Source organism: Carassius auratus, chromosome 50 (genome assembly GCF_003368295.1).
Source record: "Carassius auratus strain Wakin chromosome 50, ASM336829v1, whole genome shotgun sequence".
Lineage (NCBI taxonomy): Eukaryota > Metazoa > Chordata > Actinopteri > Cypriniformes > Cyprinidae > Carassius > Carassius auratus.
In genome coordinates, this window is record NC_039292.1 from 6,694,083 (window position 1) to 6,716,839 (window position 22,757).

The following is a 22,757-nucleotide window of genomic DNA, read 5'->3' on the forward strand; positions in this document are numbered from 1 at the left end:
CTTACTCCCTGTGTGAACAAGTTCACTTGAACCAAACTGTGACTAAATTTTAATCCTGGTTAAACAAAGTATTTGTGAACAGTCAACAAATTTGTATTCAGAAATATCATGGTAACCCTATCTTGATGCAACTTAAAGGTGCTGTAGGGAACTTTTGTAAAAAATATTTTTTACATATTTATTAAACCTGTCATTATGTCCTGACAGTAGAATATGAAACAGATAATCTGTGAAAAAAGCAAGCTCCTCTGGCTCCTCCCAGTGGTCCTATTGCCATTTGCAGAAACCCCATCACTCTCGGTAAAAAATAACCAATCAGAGCTGCGATCCGTAACTTTGTTTGTGTTCAAAATGTAGAAAAATGTATATAATAAGCGAGTACACCATGAATCCATTTTCCAAACCGTGTTTTTGGCTTGTCCTGAATCACTAGGGTACACCTATAATAAGTGTTTATATTCGGACTATTTTAGATTGCTTCGGGGATACCGCGGCGGAGTAACCCAGTACCTTTGTGATTCTTCATAGACATAAACAGAGAGAAGTAGTTCCGGCTACGATGTTCTTCCGCAAGATGCAAGCAGTTATGTTTATTAACCACTAGAGCGTCAAAAGTTCCCTACTGCAGCTTTAATGAAAGTCAAATATTTTTTAATCTATGTCCAGACCCAGAAATGCTGTTTAGACATGCACTTTATCTTTAATGGAAAGTCTCAGTTAGTCTTTCACACTATCTTGTGTTTAATCTCCTCTATAGAGGACTTGACCACAGAGATCTTATCATATAACCTTTTAAGTACAGGCCAAGCCAAGCCGATCACTGTGCTACTATCATAGAGCAGTGCAGACAGGAAAATGGATGAGGCTTTAAGTGTTTGTGTGAGTGTGTGTGTGTGTGGTGAGTGTACATATCCCCTGTACTCTTCATAATTATCCCTACTCAAGACAAAAGAGCGCCCTTCTTTCCGGAAAGTAACAGGAAGAGGAGGATTTCATTTGAAGGGATAGAGTTTTATCTGGGCTAGATGATTGCCCTCTGACAACCTTCTGTAAATCTCTAAACCATCGGTGCAGTGATTGCAAGCTCTCTAGGCTGCATTAGAGAGTGCGATGTTGCATTGGGTCATGTTTTGGTAATGATAGTGGATTTGACTTGGGGATTAAGAGATGGGAGCCATGTGAATTTGAGTTGTAGGAGTTTTTTTTTTTTTTAAGAATGTGTGACAGCTGTATAGATGCTTGATCTGATGACTGATTTTGATTGAAGCATATAACATTTTATATCAGAGATTTTTTTAATCAAATTATTATTTTTTTAATTTAAAAAGTGTATAAATATCAGACAAACATATCTGATATCTAAACATTTTTAATATATATATTTATTACATCTGTAAATTGCTTAAATGCATGTTATAAATATTAGTGCATGTTTAATTTAAAGTTTTATTTTAATTTTCCACTCATAAGATACAAGCAGACCTTGCAAGAGCTGGATAGCATGCACATATTTGCACCCCCTTTTTTATTTATTTTTGCCCTTTTTATACAGCAGTTTTGGATTTGGACGTGACATATTCCTGCTAACATTGGACCTAATTGTATTATTTTCAAAACCTGCTTCAAAAAACCTCATAAATTATATTTTCCAGGCTCCTTGTATATATATAAAATGAGTTTAGATGTTTTTGTGCTGGTCTGTAGACGAGTGGTTCCTGGTGTTTTAATGGACTAAATAAAATAGTAAAAGTATTCGCTTGTCCGTGAATCCTCACTGCTCTGTTACTATTAGTTAGTGTCTTCAGTCTATGTGCAGAGACCTGGAGGGGGTCTCCTAGTTCACAGAGTGGCATTATGTAAGCACAAGGGTGAACATAGACTTACATAATTGCTTAGTGTGCATATATATATGTGTGTGTGTGTGTGTGTGTGGTACACATCTTTATTCTTCTGGAAGTGACCAGATGTGACACAAAATCATCCTTTATGAAATATGGAGATCCCTGTAGATTTTCTGTCACACAGACACACACTCTTAAGTTGGATGAACAGCACGTGAACACACACACACAAACACACACACACACACACACACACACACACACACACACACACACACACACACACACACACACACACACACACACACACACACACAATCTCAAAGGTCCTTAAATAGAACAGCAAACATAAATTGTGTGATGCATCTGGGGACTGCAGAGAAGCAATGAAAATCATTTGGTTTGTGAGTTCTTGTTTTTTTTTTTGTAGTTTTTTTTTCTACATGTGCATTGAGACAATGTGACCAGACTGACCCTGAGCAGAACTGATATGATTAGCCAAATGGAAGGCTTATCGTTTTATGGTTTATTTCCTGTGTACTGACTCTGTGCGCAGAGAATAACCACCTGCTAATTTCATCAGATTTTAATCAAGTGTGGGCTGCTCACCACGTCACACACATGCATCAGTCAAGATCTGTATGTGCATGCGTCAAGTTTTTATGTCTGTAATTGTGCTGTGAAATCACAAATGGTTATAATCAATGAAAATTTTACAACTGCAAATCGCTTTTTTTTTGTGTTTAGATGTGTATGTATGAAAAAGAATCTCTTAAATCCAGTTTTGCATCCCAAGCTGTCATTAACCTGATTTTGGTTTCGTGACACACAGAGACTCAGATCAACATGGTTAACTCTTAAAGGAACAGTTCACCTGCAAATGAACAAACTGTACCCCCCCCCCATGTAATAAAATTATTTTAAATAATATACACGTTCCTTTGTAACGAAAGCTTATCCTATATATATAATAAATATATACATAGTAATATATACATGTACATAGAACTACTGTATGCCATGACCAATATAAACAATTATTATTATACTACTATTTTATATATATATATATATATATATATATATATATATAACATTACAATTATTATTACTATTACATAATATTATTTGTAGTGGAAAAACATTCTATAGTTTATTCAAATGTGTTGGAACATTGGAACCTTTATTTTAAGTGTACATGAGGGTGAACAAATTATAACAGAATTTCCATTATTTACTCACATAAAGATGTTGCTTCAAACCTGTATACCTGCAATGATAACTCAATTACCAGTGGGCTGTCAAAGACAAGACACACTATAAAAGTACCATTAAAGTAGTCTACATGATAAGATACGATGCCATAGTCTTTTGTTAATGTGTGGCCACTTCTAACCTGCAAGTTATTCAAAATTATCCTTTTGTATCTTAAGGAAAAAAAACACAAACATGTTTGGAACAATATGAGGGTGATATGAGATTATTCCATGTCCTGATATCTAAAACAACTCAAAATCATGTTCCTTTGTGATGGCTCAGCTTGGTTGAATTTGGCTCAGTTCTAGCATAATGAGATTATTAAGATGAAGTGGCCATGCTGAGATTTTGCTGTTTTCTGAGCTTTATCTACATCTGGTCCCAGCACTTCCTAAATGAGCCCAAATCTCATTACCAGTGTGTGTCATGCCGAGAGACTGGAGGTCAGTGAAATGCTAGGAAATTTGTGCCCAGCGCCTTCCTCCAGCACTCACCAAATCTAGAGAGCTGCAAAAATCTGCACTGCCATGAGTTGCGATTAGTGCTCATGATTCACAGAGCGTTTGCTAATGATGTCTGTATTTTGTTTCTATGTTTTGCCACGGGATTCACATCCCGTGGTAACTAGGATTTACACAAGCTCCAGTCTGGATCCAGAACACCTGAGAAGAGATGATGCTGACTAAGGCTGAACGATTAATTGCATTTGCGATAATATCGCGATATGAGAAAATGCGATTTTCTAATCGCAACGTGCGCGATTTGAGGTGGGCACGTGACGCGAGCGAAAGAGCGGAGAACTCGGCTGCAACAACTTTTCATCCTGTCAGTTCATCTTTAACCTGTAGCTCAATGGCCTCTGCCTCGACGGAACAGTCAGTAACTGACACAGCTGCGACTTTAATCTCAAAGAGGAACAGCACGTCCGTGGTGTGGAACTATTTTGGTTTCAAAAAAGAAGATGCTGCACAGCTTCAGGTGTTATGCAGAGCATGCCGTGCTCCCGTTGCGACTTCACGGGTAATGCTGTGTTCACACCAAACGCGAATAGAGCGTCAAATTCGCGTCTACCGCGTCTAGTTTGCCGCTTGACCATTTTGAGATCATTCGCTTCATTCGCGCGAGTAATTCGCTTCATTCGCGCGTGGAATTAACTTCACAGCAGACGCGAATTCGCGTCATGGGGGGGCTTCTGCCAGCTGAGTTCACGCAGCATTTTCAACCGCCATTTTTATTCGGATAATTTTCAAAATATTACTGTTACTGTGTCATGAAATATAGTTTTAAAAGTATTTCAGGCGAGAATGTAGTTGTTTTAAACTCAGATATGCGGTTTATTTATAATGACAGCGTCTGTTTAAAAAAATGTGTTTCGCCGATCTCGGAGATGAGCTCCACATGATCAGCAGGAGCTCCGTCATCATGTATCCGCCGAGAGCAGCCTCGGCTCGGCTAGACCTTCTGACATTTGCCGCTGACTCTGATGTCTCTTTAGTGGTTCAAGATAAAATATAATTCATTTGGGGTAAAATGAAACGTTTCTTATCAATTGGCCTTTATTCAATTTATCTATTAATATGTTTTTTTATATACATATATGTCCTTTTTATTCCTGTCTCTATAGAAATATGAACTTTTGTCATATAGCTCCGGTTGACTGCTCACTGACAACATCAGTCGTTCCTCCTTGTTGAATGAGTGGAGAAGGGTATTCCTGCACAACCGGAGGCTGCAGGAACATTCTGTTGAATGAGTGACTCCTAGCAGGCTCCTGATTGGTTAACGCGGCGCGAATTGACGCCAAAGTTGAAATTTTTCAACTCGGGCGGCAGACGCGAATTCGCGTCAAACGCTAAATGCACAAAAAGCACCTTTGCGCTTAACGCGCGTTTCGCGCGAAACGCCCTATTCTCAGCACGGTGACCAAGCCTGGATTCGTGGCATTGACATATACGCTTGATAAACGGAACAATATACCCTCCCGTACATACTTCAGTCAGACTGCCATACCGGAGCTGTACAAAAAGTGTAAAGAGAAAGTCGCCGCGGAGGTTAAAACGGTGGAGTTTTTGCTAGCACTACAGATATGTGGTCAAGCCGCACAGCTGAGCCTTACCAGAGTACCTGTACCTGCCACAAGCGCTCCCTCAGAGCGTCTTTTTAGCACAGGAGGGAATATTGTGACTTGCACTCGCTCATCCTTGAAGCCAGCAAAAGTCAATATTCTGGTTTTCTTAGCAAAAAACCTGTGAGCCACTGAGAACAAAACTGTTGGATCATTATAGCTGGCAGTGCCATACTCGTACTGAACTTTAGTCTGTGTGGTGTGTTATTGTTGTGTACTTGATAAGTGAGGTTGATCTATTCCAAATTATAATATTCAAATAGTTTTTGTCTAATTTAAAAGTGCATTTCTCCATTTTTTTATTTATAACTTTATTTATTTTGATTTTACTAAATATTTTCAAAGCAAATGCTGTTGCAGTTGTGTGAAATGTTACTGACTTTGGAGCAGTAAGATAATTATTATTTTTAATTATTTTTTTCTTCAGACTGTAAATTTTGCACACAGTGTTTACAAAGTGCGCATACCTTTGTTTAAATTATTGAAATGCACAGTGGCAAAGCCATAGATGTTCCTGTAACGAGCAGTTCAATAAAAATGTCATTTATTTCAAGTCATACATGTTTTAATTTAATTATAACAAATAGGCCCAGCCTATGGGAAAGAACATTTCACACAAAATGCATCTAATATTGTGTTGGTCATATTTAAATAATTCATTACGTTTTGTTGGGGAAAAAAGAGGATAAAAAAAATCTTTACAAAACAAATCGCATATTAAATCGCAATCGCAATATTGGGGAAAAAAATCGCAATTAGATTATTTTCCCAAATCGTTCAGCCTTAATGCTGACCCTCAGAGGACCTCAGATGATGCTAACCCTGAATGAACAAACAGAACTAACAATTATTCCTAAATGTGTGACTTAATCATATAATAACTTAATTAATAATATTGATAGTTCATCGTCTAGCTGACTACGTCTTGTATTATTATTATTTTTTAGTTTTTCTAAAATCCTGTCAAATGTGCACAAACTACTAGCTACTACTAAATATTGTAGAAACATAATTTTCTGTAAAGTTGCTTTGTAACGATTTGTTTTGTAAAAAGCGCTATACAAATAAACTTGAATTGAATTGAATTGAAAAGTTCTCTCTCTCCTTCTCAATCTCTCTAAATTTACATCATCTGCCATAAGGTCAAGCTCTAAGATGTAATGCAGGGTTATTTTGTCTTCTGGGACCTTCTGGAATGTGCTGTATGAAAATGCACAATTAAGGAGAGATGTAGAAAAGATAACAGTGATTGACGTTAAAGGCTGTTTCTTTTACTAACAGACCTGGCTCTCCATGTGGGCCTTTCACTCCCAATCCCACATTAATCATGGCTTGCTTTCTAACTTAAGCTAATTTTATTTAATTGGAACAAATGGTAATAGCTCTCATACAATCACATACGTAGTCCTTTGCTCTCCATCACACTCGCAGCATTTCTGAATCACACAAACACACGCGATGGAATAAAAGAAGCAGCTCAGCTCTCTTCGTCATGAAGACGACTTCGGCTCCTCGGCTGTTTCCTAGGTTACCCAAGCTTATTCACATAACCTTTTCTTCGGTAAAAGGCATATTCTAAAATCTCTCGGTCTCATTTTCTCTCAGCTTATCTGTTTCGTAGTGCCTGTGTTTCTCGTTTTGCTTGAGAAATGCCACAGGAGCTGGGGTGTCTCTCTAATTTGCCTGTAATGCCTTTTATTTGTCGATATATATCAAAGCATATCAATGTCTTATGGTAGTAATTAGTGCTGCTTGCTGAGGTGACTATCAATACTACTATTGTATGTAATTTAGGTTGAGTTTGTTTGGGAATTACAAATGTGATTGCCAAATCGTGTGGCATGTTAGGTGTAATACTTCTTTTCTACGCATTCAGGCTTTCCATTTTTGCCTGGAAGAAAAATGCTGATATTTGGCTTAGGTCAGTAATCTACCACCTAGCAACCCCTCCAGAACACCCTAGCAACCATTCTGAACACCATAGCAATGACTTTTCATCCACCCACAACATTCTGCCATGAGTCTTGCACAAACAAGCGCTGCTCAGTTCAGAATAAAAATAAATAAATACAGTACTGTTTCCAAACATTCCGTGGTTTAAAGTTGTGAGCATCGTGTAGCTGAATGCTTAAAATTAACTTACCCCACTCTGATGTATACAGTAGTTAAAGCCTTATGAAATTGGAGTTTTGTAGGAGTTTAGTCTGTCTAATAAAATTATATTTATGCTAATGTACTTCTAAAGTTTGATGAAATCAGTTTAAATATGCATTTATTCACTATAGCTTTTCCTTTTGTAAAAACCCTGAAATATCGATGACAACTATTGCTCATGTGGATTTGTTTGTACAATAAATATTTATCAATAATATAAATGAACATTTCACCCTTTGACTCTTATGCTCATTAAAGCTGCATTTATTTAATCAAAAATACAGCAAAACAGTAATGTTGTGAAATAAATTGTACAGTTTATGTAATGACAAAACTGAATTTTCAGCAGCCATCAAATGTCACACGATCCTTAAGAAATCATTCTAATATGCGGATTAAATTTTTCAGGATTCTTTGACAACTAGAAAGTTCAAAAGAACAGCATTTATTTGAAATAGAATTTGTTAAAGAGTAAAAGTCTACTATCACTTTTGACCAACGCATTCTTGCTGAATAAAATTATTAATATCTCTGAAAATCTCCCTATTTACCTCATACCAAATAGACACTATATACTTACTGTACTTATGCTGTATGCGCTAGGCTGTCAGATCTGAAATAGCTAAGGTTTGGCTGTGTGACTTAAAATACTTTTTTCAACAAAATGAACATATGATATGTCCAAATTTGTTTGTCAAGCCATTTCATTGTTTTTAAACTGCAAAAAGCTGGAAATGAATTGTGCACAGCAGTGCATTTGACTAATTATTGCTTTGTGAACATCTGAACATGCCTGAAATTAAATTTTTCTCTTTTTTTATTTTTTTTTTTCATATAGGTGAACCAGGACAATGTTGTCAAAGTGGGCCACAAACAAGTTGTCAACATGATTCGTCACGGTGGCAACCACTTAATTATCAAAGTGGTGACGGTCAGTCGAAATCTAGACCCTGATGACACGGCTCGAAAGAAAGGTAAACGTCTTGATTTACTCATGATTTCCCGACTACCTATTTAGTCGTCTGTTTGAAAAAGAAAGCAAACAAACTTCTTTCATGTAATTCTAACCATTGCTTTTCCATAATTCTAATGGTAGTTATGCTAATCACCGATTTTACTAACACTACTAATTTGTGTTTTTAAGTTCTTCTCTCTCATTTATTATTTAAAATGAGAATCCACAAACTTTGGCATAAGTTAATTGTGTATACAATGCCTCCCAATGGGGATGCTACAGCCTATGGCTAAGCATCTACTGTACCCGCTGTATGTTTTTGGTTTGTTGCTATAGCACCACCGCCACCACGGAGGGCTCCCTCCACAGCCTTGTCCATGCGTTCAAAATCAATGACCTCAGAGCTAGAAGACCTAGGTAAGTCCAGTCATGCCAAGCAGAAGCATCTCATCCAGTGTCTGGTGTCACTTAATACATTTTTACAAGCTAAAGTACCATTCACACAGGTTGTGTTCTTGCATTTTGTCTTGGCAGGTATTGCATTGCATTTTGTTTTTGGTGTCTCACACCATGAGACCTGCATTTTTTTTTATAACTTTATATAACTAAGATTTAAAAAAAAAATAATAATAATCCATTGCGTTCAGTTGTGTCTAGTTATTTCTAAATGCAAAATCATGTCCTGTGTACGGTCCCTACAAATGTGTGTTTAACCTGTGACACTTTTTGTTGTTATTCTACAGCAACCATTCACTATGAAATGAACTTTGATGATGTTGTTTTGTTTTGCTGCATGCTGACCTAAAAGTGGATAAAGGTACGATATATATATATATTTACACAAATTTTACAAGTCGATGTATAAATTCTAATATTGTGCTTCCCCTGGCATGCATGTAACTTTGTTGTATATATTTAAGATGGGGACTTGTGATTAGATGGACATTGTGTGACTCAGTTTTCGTGTAGTTCCCGCTAAAGAAAACAAAATTACTACATTCACATTCAGTGTTAAAGCATGACACATTTCACCTGAGCGAATCCTTGATTGTGAAGGATTTATTCTGGTGACCACAGCTAAATCTAGGGTTTGATGGGTCATGCTGATTTAATTATTACTAATTAAACAGTGTCACAAAGGGTAAGCAGTATTAAAAGCTAATACAAATTTTTGTTTAAATTGTGTAATAAGAAATGAATTGTCTTTTTTGTCACTTTGTTATATTGGAAACTAACCTACTTGTCTTGTGTAGTGTTGGAAAGTTAACTGCATGGATTTGTTGTTGCTTTTCGTCTAAAATGGCATTACATTATGCACAGGTCAATGCCATGTGGAGGAATACAATGTATTCCAAACGTTTGTTCTCCTCGTCATGTTTTCTGGAAATTATCTCTGATTTTTTAAATACTTGAATAAAGCTGAATTGTTATTTTATGTTAAAGCCACTTTGAGGAAAAAGAAGGGTGAGTTTTCCCTAAGCACTCTTTAAATGTGTCACCTCAGCTTAGCAACAGTAGTGATTTTATTGTCTCACACAATTGAACTTTTTTTATATGATTTAGTATATGTGCAAATAATTTGTATTCTCTCCTATAATCAAAATTTACCAGTTAAAGTGGAAGACTGCTTATTGTGAAAACAGTGTGTTTACACTGCAAAATGCTCCACAAGCCTTTAGCTTCACTTATTGACCCCCAAGATTTTCAAAAGTGCAATGTAAGAATATATTATTCAACAACCTGCCCTGTATTATAAAAAGGATATGCTTGAGAAACAACAGCCTTGAATTTGCCATGCTGAAATCCTTGCTTTAGATACAAGGCCTTGTTCTTACTGATATAGTAGATCCTGCCTCCATTTCACTCCTCACAGAAAAAATCAAATCCTAAAGCTGGACATTCTAAGATAATTTCTCCCTTTAAAGAACTATGTTTTAACTATTTTCATACGAGGGACCACTCCAGCTTTGAATCAGTCTAAAACAAGACGTTGCCATGGAAATAATGCTGCATATGTTTAATATAGAAACATTCCACCTGCAAAATGTAATGCCATATTTTCAGTGTAAAGCTATCGCCACTGTTAGCACTGACCAGGAATATGATTATGTGTGACTGTTGCACAGATATGAAACGTCTTTAGACTGCTGAATGAACTCCTTTGTTTTCTTGGAGATATTTTCTAAGACATTGTAAGCATTAGTTTTATGTTTACATAATGTGGCTGGCTGCAAAGCACTCCTGCTGTGTCCTTAAAACAGCTTTGTACATACTGTTCATTAAAGAGAGTAATTTTAAATCCATATTTAGGTATTATATAGGAGCCCCTGATTGATGCATATGCAAAATAGATGCACTCCCGCAGTCTTAGATTTTCATTAGACTTTCAGTTATGAATATAAACTAGACTCCTGAATGGCCAATTTTGGTAGTGTTTATTTCTTTTTAAATTCAGTTTTGCCTCATGGATATGATGGGATTTTATATTTAAAGCCTGAGTGTATATATCCATTTAATGCTGAGTGAAGAGGTGTAACTGTGGCCCCCTTTAGTCCTGACATTGACATGTGTTTCCAGATCAGTACTTGACCACATAAATAGCATCCAAGGTGTATTGTGATCAGAACAAAATATGTGTAAATGATGATGCACATTTTATTTATTTTACTGTACTACAATCATTATCCAACACAACAAATATTATGATTGTGCACTCTGGTCACTCATTTTAGTATTAACTTTGTTTCTCCTTTAAACCATATTAAAAAAAATGTATTGTGAAAACGTTTCAAAAGTAAGTTAAGTGTATTTGCAGAGAACAGTATAAAGTATAAATTAAGTCCAGTTAAAGAGTATCCAGATATGAAACACATTTTAATGGCAGATGTATAGGGGGCTTTGTTGAGTGTGTAACTTACCAGATTCAGTCTTGATGACTTTTATGCTAGGAAATCAGACTCTGAATCTCCCTTTCCTCCATTTCTGTATAGATGATCAGCTTTCAGATAATGAGGGTCTGAAGAAGAGGATTGTATTTCAAGTCAAACTAAGTAATCATCCCATGCATGGGAGCTGTCTAAAAAATGCTAGCATGTTGCGCAGTGGCCGTTGAAAGAAGTGCTAAGATTTCTACAACGGAACCAGGAAGCGCTTGCACGGCTTTGACCTTGACCATTGTCATTGTACCTATTTCTGTTGCCTCTCTTGCTCGGTTTGGATCCTTGTTCTGAGGATCCTGTTAGAGGAAATTAGCAATATTTGATACTGAGCTTATTTTAAATGAAACTCCCAGCTTTCTAATTTGAGATGCTGTTGTCTTACAGATAAAGTGGATGAGGTTGTGCCACCCCAGAAACCCATGTGGGACAACTCAAATGCAGATGTGAGGGTGGCAGCAGTCAAACCACGTCCGACTAGCAAGTGTTTTGCTGTCAGCCCTGAAATGAATGTAAGCATACCATGTCAAATGTCCTCTGGAGTTTTGGTCTCCTATGGCATTGTTGAGAATTGTATTGTAGCCTAAATGCAATTATGTCTTTTCACAAATCTGGTAAAACCATTGCATGATATATTGGTTTTTAATGCTTAAAGTGTAGTTATGCACAGGCTTGTGAGTATGCTTCAATGCTTGAGATTATTTTTATTTCTTCATCTTAATCTCGTTTATGAAATAATTTCAACATATTATTTTAAGCCTAGTTTGAATGGACACTCTGCTAAAGTGCTGCAGTATTTAAAGTGCTAAAGTATCCTGCTTGTACTTATTATCATGTCAGCCTTATTCTGTCTTTTGCAGTCTCTCTGCAATAGTCAGGATACAGTAGTAGGCTCGCCACAACAGCCAGGGAGTCCTAGAGGCCCCTTCCTGGGTGTACTAAAAGGAACCATACGACGGCAAACGTCTATAGGTGTGTGATTGTTTCATTTTGTTTTGTTGCTTTAGTACATCTTTACACAGTCCTTTTTTGTTCTTGATAAATTGCACACAAAAGTCTTTCAGCTCTTTGTAAAATTATACAAATATTTGGTTTACTTACACTCAGTGGACAGCCCACTCTTGCTGGAGGATTTTCACTGATGTGACGTAGTTTCAAGTATCAGTCGCTTTGTGGCATCACATTTATTGTTTTTTGGATGGAGATTGCACCCCCAGGCTTGTTGATTTGTTGATTTTTCTTCCTTCATTCCTTTACAGGAGTAACCGAAGAAGAGAAGCAGTTCCTAACTCCTCCAATGTTGAAATTTACAAGAAGCCTTTCAATGCCTGATACATCAGAGGATATTCCACCCCCACCAGCCATCTCCCCTCCATCTCCACCTCAAAATAATGCTCCTGTCCCAGCTGGTCGAGGATATGGCACCATCAGACCAGGCTTTACTTCACAGAGCCCTAATGCAAACAGCACAGCCCCAGACAGAGGTGAAGGTTCTGGCTGGAGAGATCAGGGCATGTATTACAGAGACAGTCCAGAGCAGTACGATTCCGAGGGGTACAATCACAGCCCAACGGCCCAACAGAGTCTTCATATGCGCCGTGCCCAAATTCCGGAGAACCCTTACTCTGATGTGGGCAAGATGGGTCAAGCTGGACTGTTTGTGCCCAACAAGCCTGCCAGAAGGAAGGGAATGCTTGTCAAGCAGCCCAACGTAGAAGACAGTCCTGAGAAAACCTGCTCCATCCCAATTCCGACCATAATAATCAAAGAGCCCTCCACCAGCAGCAGCGGTAAGAGCAGTCAAGGGAGCAGCATGGAAATTGAGACGACCACACCCGATCACCCAGGACAACTTCGTCCTGAAGATGGCTTAAACTCAGGCAGTCCCTTTGCAGCTGCCATTTCCGGTGCAGTTAGAGACCGGGAGAAAAGGCTTGATGCTCATCGCAACTCCCCATCTTTTAAGTCCACAGATGCAGGTGATGAGGACATGGTGCCTACCCCAGCTCCACGTCTCAGACACTCCAAGTCTATTGATGAGGGCATGTTTAGCAGCGATGAGCGGCTACGTAGGCTTATGGCACCTCCCTCATCACTACTTAGCATACCTAGAGGTGGTGGCAATGTGACGGACTTCAACAGCCCTGAGCCCACCATGGTAAGGGAACTTTTGAACACCCGTACAGGACACAGCCCAATCAGTCTGCCTGCTCATAAGACCTACAGCTCAGGAAGTGGGAATTACGTTCATCCAGTAACAGGCAAGCCACTAGACCCCAATTCACCATTAGCTTTAGCATTAGCTGCCAGAGACAGAGCCATGAGGGACCAATCACAGCCTCTTCCGCTAAAGAGTGACCCATCCAAACTTGATCTCAATAAACCTCTTTTTATCGACACAAAGCTTAGACCAAATGTGGAAGTTGGCTTCTCAAGTACTGCTACCATGGGCCGTCCACGTGGGGGCCTGAGGAGGCAGATGACAGAGTCCAAATATGAGACCGAATCCAAGTACCAGCTCGATCTGGGCAAGCCTGAGAAGAAGCCTGAGGAGAAGAAGAACATGCTGATTGACATTGTGGACACTTCTCAACAGAAGTCAGCTGGTCTGCTGATGGTACACACCACAGATGGGGCAAAATCGGAGGATAACAGCTTGTCTGAGGGTGACAGGAACGAGGCAGTGAGTCCCGACAGCACCCCTGGGGAGCTTCGCGACCCCAACCAGCCAGCTCCCACCAACCCCCCAGCTCCCAAGGCGCTATCAGCTGCTCCACATGGCAAGACCATCATAACTGTTAGCTCAGTGGATGAGCCTGTCAAGCTGCCCTTCGGCATCCCTCCACCGCCCTTGGCCTCTGTCGACATCGATGAAGAGTTTGTTTTTGCTGAACCCCTACCACCCCCACTGGAGTTTGCCAACAGTTTTGACATTCCTGAAGACCAGACAGGGACTCTAGCTGAACTGCTCAAACAGAAAACGAATGGTACAAAAGGACCTTCTCTTGCTCCCTACTATCCCCTGTTAGGTGGTGGGAATTCCGAAATCAAAAGACCAACGGTCCTCACAAACTGCACACCTCCTAGCTTCCCTCCAGGGCCGCTAGAGCCCTATGAACAAATCAATGACTCTGGCATTGAGGTAGACAGCCGGAGCAGCGGTGACCCCCAACTGGAGACCACCAGCACCATCTCTACTGTGTCCAGTATCTCAACCTTGTCTTCTGAAGGAGGCGAGACTCTGGACACATGCACTGTCTATGCAGATGGACAAGCCTTTCTGGTGGACAGGTCTCAAATCCTGTCAAAACCAAAACCCAAACCTGCCATCAAGAGCAACGCACTTTACAAGGACGCTTTGCCTGAGGAGAATGTGAGCTCTTTCAGAATGCCCTCCTCTTTCCCACCTCCGCCCCCTGGATCAATTCCACCAGAACCCTTGAAAACACCAACGCAACGAACCTCAAAGCTGTGGGGGGACCTTCCGGAGATGAAAGGACCCCATGGCCCTGAAGCCAATTCAGTTCTGCAGCATGTGAACAAGGAAAAAGCACCAAAGCCAGGGGAAGCATTAGACTCTCCGACAGGATCCAGGACTCACTTCGGAATGAGGTATGCCCTCTTTCCTTCCTGGATCACAGGCTTACATTTAGGCTCTCAGATTAGTGTGTGTGCTCTGCTGGAGAACGAAAGAGTTGCCTAGCAACCCAATAATAAGAACACAGCCTTGAGGACAAGCTGAGCAACGTCAGTGTGATGATGAACACAGACCGTACCACAGAGGGGGGAGGTGTGTGTGTGTGTGTGTGTGTGTGCACGCACGTGTTGTTACACCATGGTTCATTTGTTGCTTTGTTGTCACATCAGCCAAACTGCTCCCACAAGACATCCCTAGATTATCTTAAGCAACATCTAAAAATGATTTTTATATTTCATTTTGACTAAAACATTTAAGGTTATAAAGAGTTCCAATATACAGAAAACCTATTGAGCTGCTATACTGCCAATATCAGCAGCTTTTTTATGACTTAAAACTGATTTTAATACAGAACAACAGCACAATGCATTATAATAAACATACGTTCTAAAGTTTTGTGTAAAATTGCCTTTTATTTTTAAAGATGTTTTGTAATACCTTTTACTGTTGTTTTAAGTATTTTTAAAAATACTTTCAAGAATTTAGTACTGTAGAAAGAGTATTTTCAATCAATAATTCTTGTCATTCCCCACTGATGATTCCTACAGAGAAAGCTCATTAGGTTTTGAAGCTTGTGTGTCATTTATTTTGGGTTGTCTATACCAATGGCTGCAAAATTGCACAGGCAATGGTTTGTCATCGACATGGAGCCCAAGTCTCATTCATTATTAAATGATGTTGTTATTTACAGACCACAGAACTGACCCTAAAATGCACATGTTTCCCAGGCAGAGCGCTGTTTAACTTACACTGAGTAAAGATGTATTTTCTTTTTACTATGAACGGAAATATATTTTTTTAGTGTGTAAGGTTACCATGTTTCTTATTTCAACGAATGAGGACTTTTTAATCTCAAAACCATGGCTGGGAGTGTAAATTATGTGTTATATGTTATTATTGATGTTTTTGTATTTTTGTATTAATTTAGAGTTCACAGGAGTCCATTATTGGTTTTATTTAGTGTACTACATCAGATGCAAATGTAAAGGTTTACTTGAACAAATGTAGGCCAATACACCTTGGGTATAAAGAGAAACCCGGGGCAAGGACATTGCATTGCTAAAGCACCTCACATTCACAGCCTCCTTAAAGCTAAACCACCTACTGTACACTCATACTTTCAATACTCTTTGATCTTTACATAAATATAACCTGTGAGGGTGAATCTCAAAAAGAAATGTCAGTCATATTTTACCCTAATATAATAATAATAAGAATAACAATTTGCATAAAGAAAATTATGCTTTCTTTAGGACTTTTAGGATTTTTTTCTATTGGGGCATTATTTAAATGATAAATCACATTTCAGTCTAATTCTGTTTTCTCTTTACTGATATAAAATTAAGTCTGTTGGGACAAAAAACTGCATAAATAAAATTAACTACTACAGGTACTATATCATGAGACATGGTTTGAGAGATTCGCCCATAAAGAGCTTTACAGTTATGTCTTTTGTTAGGATCTCTTTCTAATTCTGTGGTCTCAACTCTTCCATCCTTATAGGCAGCTTTCCAGACGAGGTCAACAAATGAATTAAATTGATTAAGTCCCACTTGAGCTATAGGATTTTGAAAACTGGACAGCATAGATTTAAATAAAAATGAAAAAAAAGTAACATTACAGAGTAAGTAATTATTTGTTCAGTAATTATGAATTATGCAGTTTTTTTTCTCAGGCTTTATTACTTAGAGGTATTACTCTAGTTATATAATGCAGTTTGTTGAGGAGAACACTGGACTTGTGATTGTCACCTGGTGGACAATGAAACAGACAAAACAAGAATGAAGGACCTGCAGCCATATCATGCAGACTTTAACTTGGACCAGTAAGCACCAGAAACACCCTAGCAACCACATAGCAATGCTCTGCAAACCCCTTATAACACCCTAGCATCTTTTGCAGGAATGTAGTTTTACATTATCCCTTGAGTCTCATATGTTTTCTAACTTAATACATATTCCTCACTTTCATCCTTCTGTCTTTGCAGAAATCAGGATGGTGTATCCCTCATCTCAGGTACACAGCAGAACACCACCGTTACCTTCACTGCCCAGCCTGGCCCCAACGTGCCTGCCCCATCACCGTGCCGACAGGCCGAGAGCCTGCCTCCCCACCACCACACCCCGAGCCCTATCATGTCCCCGCCGGACTCTGGCCTTAGCTGTGCCTCTTCCCTCCCGACCTCAGTCACTTCCCCCACCATGACGGACGTATTTGGTCTGCCCACACCACCCCTCAGCCTGGGCACGGGGCGTAGCCGCTCCCCTTCCCCGCTCACCCTTATCCAGGCTGCATCAAACAAGCCCTTTGCCACCAAACCCATCCTCATGTGGAGCAAACAGGACGTGGCCGACTGGCTTGAGAGCCTAAACCTGGGAGAGCACAGGGATGCCTTTATGGACAATGATATCGAGGGCAGCCACTTGCCCAACCTGCAAAAGGAGGATCTGATCGACTTGGGCGTGACTCGTGTGGGTCACAGAATGAACATCGAGCGAGCGCTGAAAGTCCTCTTGGACAGATGAGACTGGGCAGACGTCCTCACCAGGACTCTGCGCATCTTGTTCATAAGCTTCTGTCCCTCTTCCCTTATTTCAGTTTACTAATTTGAACACTTTGTTGTCCTATCATGCTTTCGGTGGATTTTAGGAACTCTCACATCCTGAAGAAACTCAAGCATTCAAAATATCCGCGCAAGCACAAGCGGTTACCTGTGTTTCTGTTCCAAGAGCTCCAGCACCAGAGAGGACATTGAAGCCAACACACTGTATGGAAACTACAAACACGAGCTGACTATCCTTTGGCTTTTAAGGACTTTGGCCTCCTTTGAATGCACTGAAACCAGCAGAGCTGGGGATCCATTTTCTATCTTTGCTAAGACAATTCTACAGAGAATATTTCTTCAGGAAAAAAGGGAACCTTTGTCTATGTATCAGCTGCCTATAAAATATCTTGCTTTTTTTTTTCTACACCTTCGAACAAGAGATAAATGAATCTCAGAGATGTGATCAGCGGCATTTAGGTGTCCCTCAGTTCATTCCCTGACAGTCCTAGAAGGGCCGCGGTCACTTGAAAACAAATATCCCTACATGCGAACAAATGTAACCGTAGCAAGCAACAGGTCTCTCCAACATTTTAAATCTTCAAGTCTCTTAATACGTTAACATAGGATGTTTGTCTGAATGATCAACAATTCTCTTGAGTCTCTTTGAATTGTGGTTTTACTATTAGGTGTCTTCCATATGGTAAGGAGGTCTGCAGCATTCCCACCAACATTTTATTTGGACCTTTAGTCAACACTAGTTTTGCGTTGTTGCTCAGTGTTGCTAGTCAGTAATAATTTCCAGCAGGTTTTATTTGGAAAATTCAAAGACAGGAACACATAAGATCTGAAATATTGAGGTTTAGTTTCATGGGTGAATGGAAAATAATTGAAGTAGAAACTGACAATTCTGCCTGACACAATCACTCTGAAAGGGCCAGTATGTGTGTCTTTTGCTTTAAATACGTGATGAATTCTTAATTTAAAAATGTATTTTTATGCACTGTATTTATTTTTTGTAATTATAATCCTCTAAATCATTTTATTGTTGGGTGGTAAAAAGGAACGTCCAGAAAACGACAGAAAACCTCCTTAATCTATACATATCAATGTCGTCAATTGTAACTAATACCAGACTCCATATTTGTAATTTGTTGAGTATTTATTTTGATTTAATATTTATTTTACCTGCAACTGTCTACAACAAATTTTTAAGCAAGATCACAAAGTGTAAACTTTAATTTACCCATTTAATCAAAAATCTAAGTGCTTTTACTTGTCCTTATGTAATGTCTTGCAATCCTTTTGTTTTGCTCAACAATTGTAAGAAATTATTATTTTGCTGTCTTACAATGTTATTAATTTAAACATGTAACTGCAATGTGTGCCTATCCTTGTTACAGTTTGACACCCCACAACATATCTAGGTCATCTGAAGTTTACTTGTGATCTTCTCATTGTTAGATTCATTTCTCAGAGATGTATCACCATACTATGCGGTAAAATCCCACAGGTATGAAATCGGACTTGATATAATGTTCATATTTGTGATTAAAACATCACAGAGACACTAAGCAACAGCCAGCATTTTACATTTCACCTACAGTATTAAATTCAAAGCACTGTGGGTAACGTCAGAACTGAGGGAAAGGTGATAAATGAAACAGAGAATGGCTGTGAATGAAATGAAGTTATGGCCGTTTAAAGTATGCAGTGAAGAGATTCAGAAATAAATTATATATATGTTTGCTTATCTCTCGACCTTAGAGGAGTTAGAGTAATCATCTCTATATATCTTATTTTAGGAAACAGCACAGTATTTTAAAGATTTATAGAAATATTTATGAAATTTTTATGACATTTAACTCTGATATGTGGTGTGCCAAAAATCTATGTGGTATCAGTTAAGAAGCAATACACAAATTTAAAGAACACTGTTTGGTCTTTCTTTGCCAGTATTCCACAGTACAGTATATAATATTATGAAATTTACATATACATAAGTCTCAGTGAATTAGAAGATATGAAAAATAATGAGATAATGGCTGTCACCTGCTTCTTTTAGATTATGTAATTAAAGAAAGAAGTTAAAATGTAGATTTGTGTGGTGTGTATACTTGGAAAAACAAAACGAGCACATATTATAGGTCACTTATGACGCGGTCACATTTAGCTACTGTTGCTTTGGGAAATTTCGCGGGAGAAATGCAGTCATGTCAATAAGCGCGTGACCGCACTTTTACACCACACGATAACTGCAAACTGATACTTTATATTTCTGGCAAATGACATAGGCAGCACTGAATCGTTGTGTACGCAGAATTAGATTTTGAAAACCAATTTTATAAGACACGCAGAAGGTCCGGACTAGTTAGAGCTGGACTACGAGTTTTGTTTCTTCTTCATAGTTGTCTCCCACACACTTCTTGTGAGGAATGCATTCACTTGATCTATGTTGCTGTAATTTTGTGCTTAACTAGAATTTATTATTAAAATCAAAGAGAAGTTTTTGTGACTGCACTTTCCTCCAAATCCCTCGATACTGTATTTGAAACAACCAAAACTCACGGGACGAATAAACATGATTTCACAATCTGTTGTCGAACTCGCGTAGCTCTTGTTCCTTCCATGTTTTGTTTACATAGTTTGTCTCGGGGCGGTTTTCTGTAAACTTGTTACATCCATTCAGGGATTGTTTGGCTTGAAATAAAACGTTGCCCTCATCAGCATGCTGTTCAATGTTCTTTCATGGCCATACACGCACTTTTTTTTCCTTTCAAACCCTGCCCTCTGGTGTTCATGTTTTGTTTTTGTTTTTCACATTGTGTAACTCATGTCTAATGAAAAAAAGTTTTTTTTTTATGTTTATTATTCGTATAATTCTCCACCATAATACAGTTTCATGCGAAAACATAACAGCTGAAAAATATATATTTTCCTAAAATTGTGATAAAATAAAAATTTGAACAAGTCAAGCCTATTGTTCGTTATCCGGCTCAACTCGGTGTTCATCTTCAGTTCTCTCTTCACAGCAGTTCAGTCAGTGTACTGTTTGAGTACATTAATTAGTAGTAGTAGCCCTTTATTGTCACTATTCACAAGTACCAGCGAAATTAGCCATCAACCTGTCCATACATACATACAATATGACAAGGGGGTAGACAGGACAGGAAGACAGGGAATCTCTCTGGGATATTGGTTTGTTTGAACTCAGAGGGAGTGTCAGCCACATTAAAAAAAGTTAACAGCTGAAGTCATTTGTGGATTAATGCTTATTTGAGACGCAAACCGTTTAAAAGATTCAGTTCGATTTTGTGAACTGGTTCAAAGGTTACATCAACTGGTTACATCGAATGATTCGTTCGCGAACCTGATATCACAAACTGCTTTGTTTTTAACTCTTTCAAAACAAACACGGAAAAGAAGTCAATGCTGAATAAAGTTGTAGTTTTTGCCATTTTTGGATCAAAATGTATTTTCGATGCTTCAAAAAATTCTAACTGACCCTCTGATGTCACATGGACTACTTTGATGATGTTTTTCTTACCTTTCTGGACATGGACAGTATTCACACAGTTTCAATGAAGGGACTGAGAGCTCTCAGACTAAATCTAAAATATCTTAAACTGCGTTCCGAAGAAAAACTGAACTGAACTGTTTTTGTTAGTGACAAAATAAATATCAAACTAAACATGAATTTCAATGTCATTAACACACTTGCTTTAATTAAACGCTAACTGACTTGCACCACTCACGTGAGATCCGTGTTCTCGATTACAAACTTCACATTCTCGTCCGTCAGCTCCGCGATTTTCACTGTGGGCTGGTTGGCATACGGCATAGCGAAGTTAGGCTCAAGATTAAGACTTTAATAAATAAAATGTATGTGCGTTACGCTGTTCATCCGCTCAGGCATCGAGTAGTGATGGCCGATTCGTGAACGAATCGTTCAATTTAACCGGTTCTTCTTAGTGAACCGGTTGAACCAGTTCACCAAATCGAACTGAATCGTTTGAAACGGTTCACGTCTCCAATAAGCATAAATCCACAAATTACTTAAGCTGTTAACTTTTTTAACGTGACTGACACTCCCTCTGAGTCAGAATAAACCAATATCCCGGGGTAATCCATTTACTCAAACAGTACACTGAATGAAATGCTGTGAAGACCGAACTGAAGATGAACACCGAGCCGAGCCAGATAATGAACAAACACGCCCACTGCTGGAGCAGTTCTCGTTCTCGAGTCAAGAACCGGTTGCTTCGGTGTTCGGATCACCAGTACACTCAACCGAGAATCGTTTCTGTCGGACGCGTCCGATTTGAGAACCGATGAGCTGATTCTCGTTCTCGAGTCAAGAACCGGTTGCTTCGGTTTTCGGATCACCAGTACACTCAACCGAGAATCGTTTCTGTCGGACGCGTCCGAATTGAGAACCGATGAACTGATGATACTGCGCATGCGTGTAATTTTGTAAGTATTTTGTTAAACATCGGAAAGTGTGATAAAGTAACTATATTTTATTTTGATTTTTTTTAAATTATTTTTTTTAGATTAATGTTTCCAATCTGTATATTGTATATAATGTATAGGCCAAATGGGTTTTCAGGGAAGTTGGACAATAATTAAGACTCTAAAGACTCTTATGTTTAATAGGAATAAGGGATGATTTATGAGATATCTGTACTGTATTTATAGTTAATGATGACATTCACAAATTGAGTTTGTAGTAAACAGAACATGAACACGAGTAGAGCAGCTGATGACACTGAACTGCAGCACGTGCCGGTTAGAGCGATTCTCGTTCTCGAGTCAAGAACCGGTTGCATCGGTTTTCGGATCATCAGTACACTCAACCGAGAATCGTTTCTGTCGGACGCGTCCGAATTGAGAACCGATGAACTGATGATACTGCGCATGCGCGATTCAGCGTGAAGCCAACTGACTCACAGCATGTCTCTGAACCGAAGGGATTCTTTTGGTGATTTATTCTGATTCTGTACTAGTAGTTATGAGCGGGTATTTTGAGGGCTTGGATGAAGGGCAATCTGGCGAAACGTAAGTTAATTTAATAACAAATACATCGCAATGGATTATGTTTAGTAAGTGGATCATGGTTTCTGCACTGATGACACCTAATTTATTTACTTTATATCTTCAAGACTTAAATCCTCATATGCACATTATTGCTGTTACTGTATTTAGGTGTTGTTGCAAAACTCAAATGTAAACTTTTCATGATTATGAGGT

At 38.7% G+C, this 22,757-nt stretch overlaps 1 protein-coding gene and 1 long non-coding RNA gene across 5 annotated transcripts in view; one reads left to right on the forward strand and one right to left on the reverse strand.

The window, feature by feature from the left end:
- The window catches only part of LOC113066812 (SH3 and multiple ankyrin repeat domains protein 2-like), a 26,796-nt gene extending 8,152 nt beyond the window's left edge, over window positions 1-18,644 (forward strand). Inside the window, exons 3-10 of one of the 4 annotated variants that reach the window (XM_026238855.1) lie at window positions 8,216-8,351; window positions 8,669-8,749; window positions 9,141-9,149; window positions 9,776-9,796; window positions 11,656-11,780; window positions 12,129-12,240; window positions 12,528-14,880; window positions 16,953-18,644. In XM_026238855.1, the coding sequence (XP_026094640.1) occupies window positions 8,216-8,351; window positions 8,669-8,749; window positions 9,141-9,149; window positions 9,776-9,796; window positions 11,656-11,780; window positions 12,129-12,240; window positions 12,528-14,880; window positions 16,953-17,490 (3,375 nt within the window). In that variant the 3' untranslated portion in view covers window positions 17,491-18,644. The other 3 variants (XM_026238858.1, XM_026238857.1, XM_026238856.1) reach the window with 3 other exon arrangements.
- Window positions 1-21,408, reverse strand: part of LOC113066813 (uncharacterized) — a 26,630-nt gene extending 5,222 nt beyond the window's left edge. Inside the window, exon 1 of the long non-coding RNA XR_003279224.1 lies at window positions 21,263-21,408. This is a non-coding gene — a long non-coding RNA (uncharacterized LOC113066813). The remainder of the gene's footprint in view (window positions 1-21,262) is intronic.
- Window positions 21,409-22,757: the final 1,349 nt, after the last annotated feature.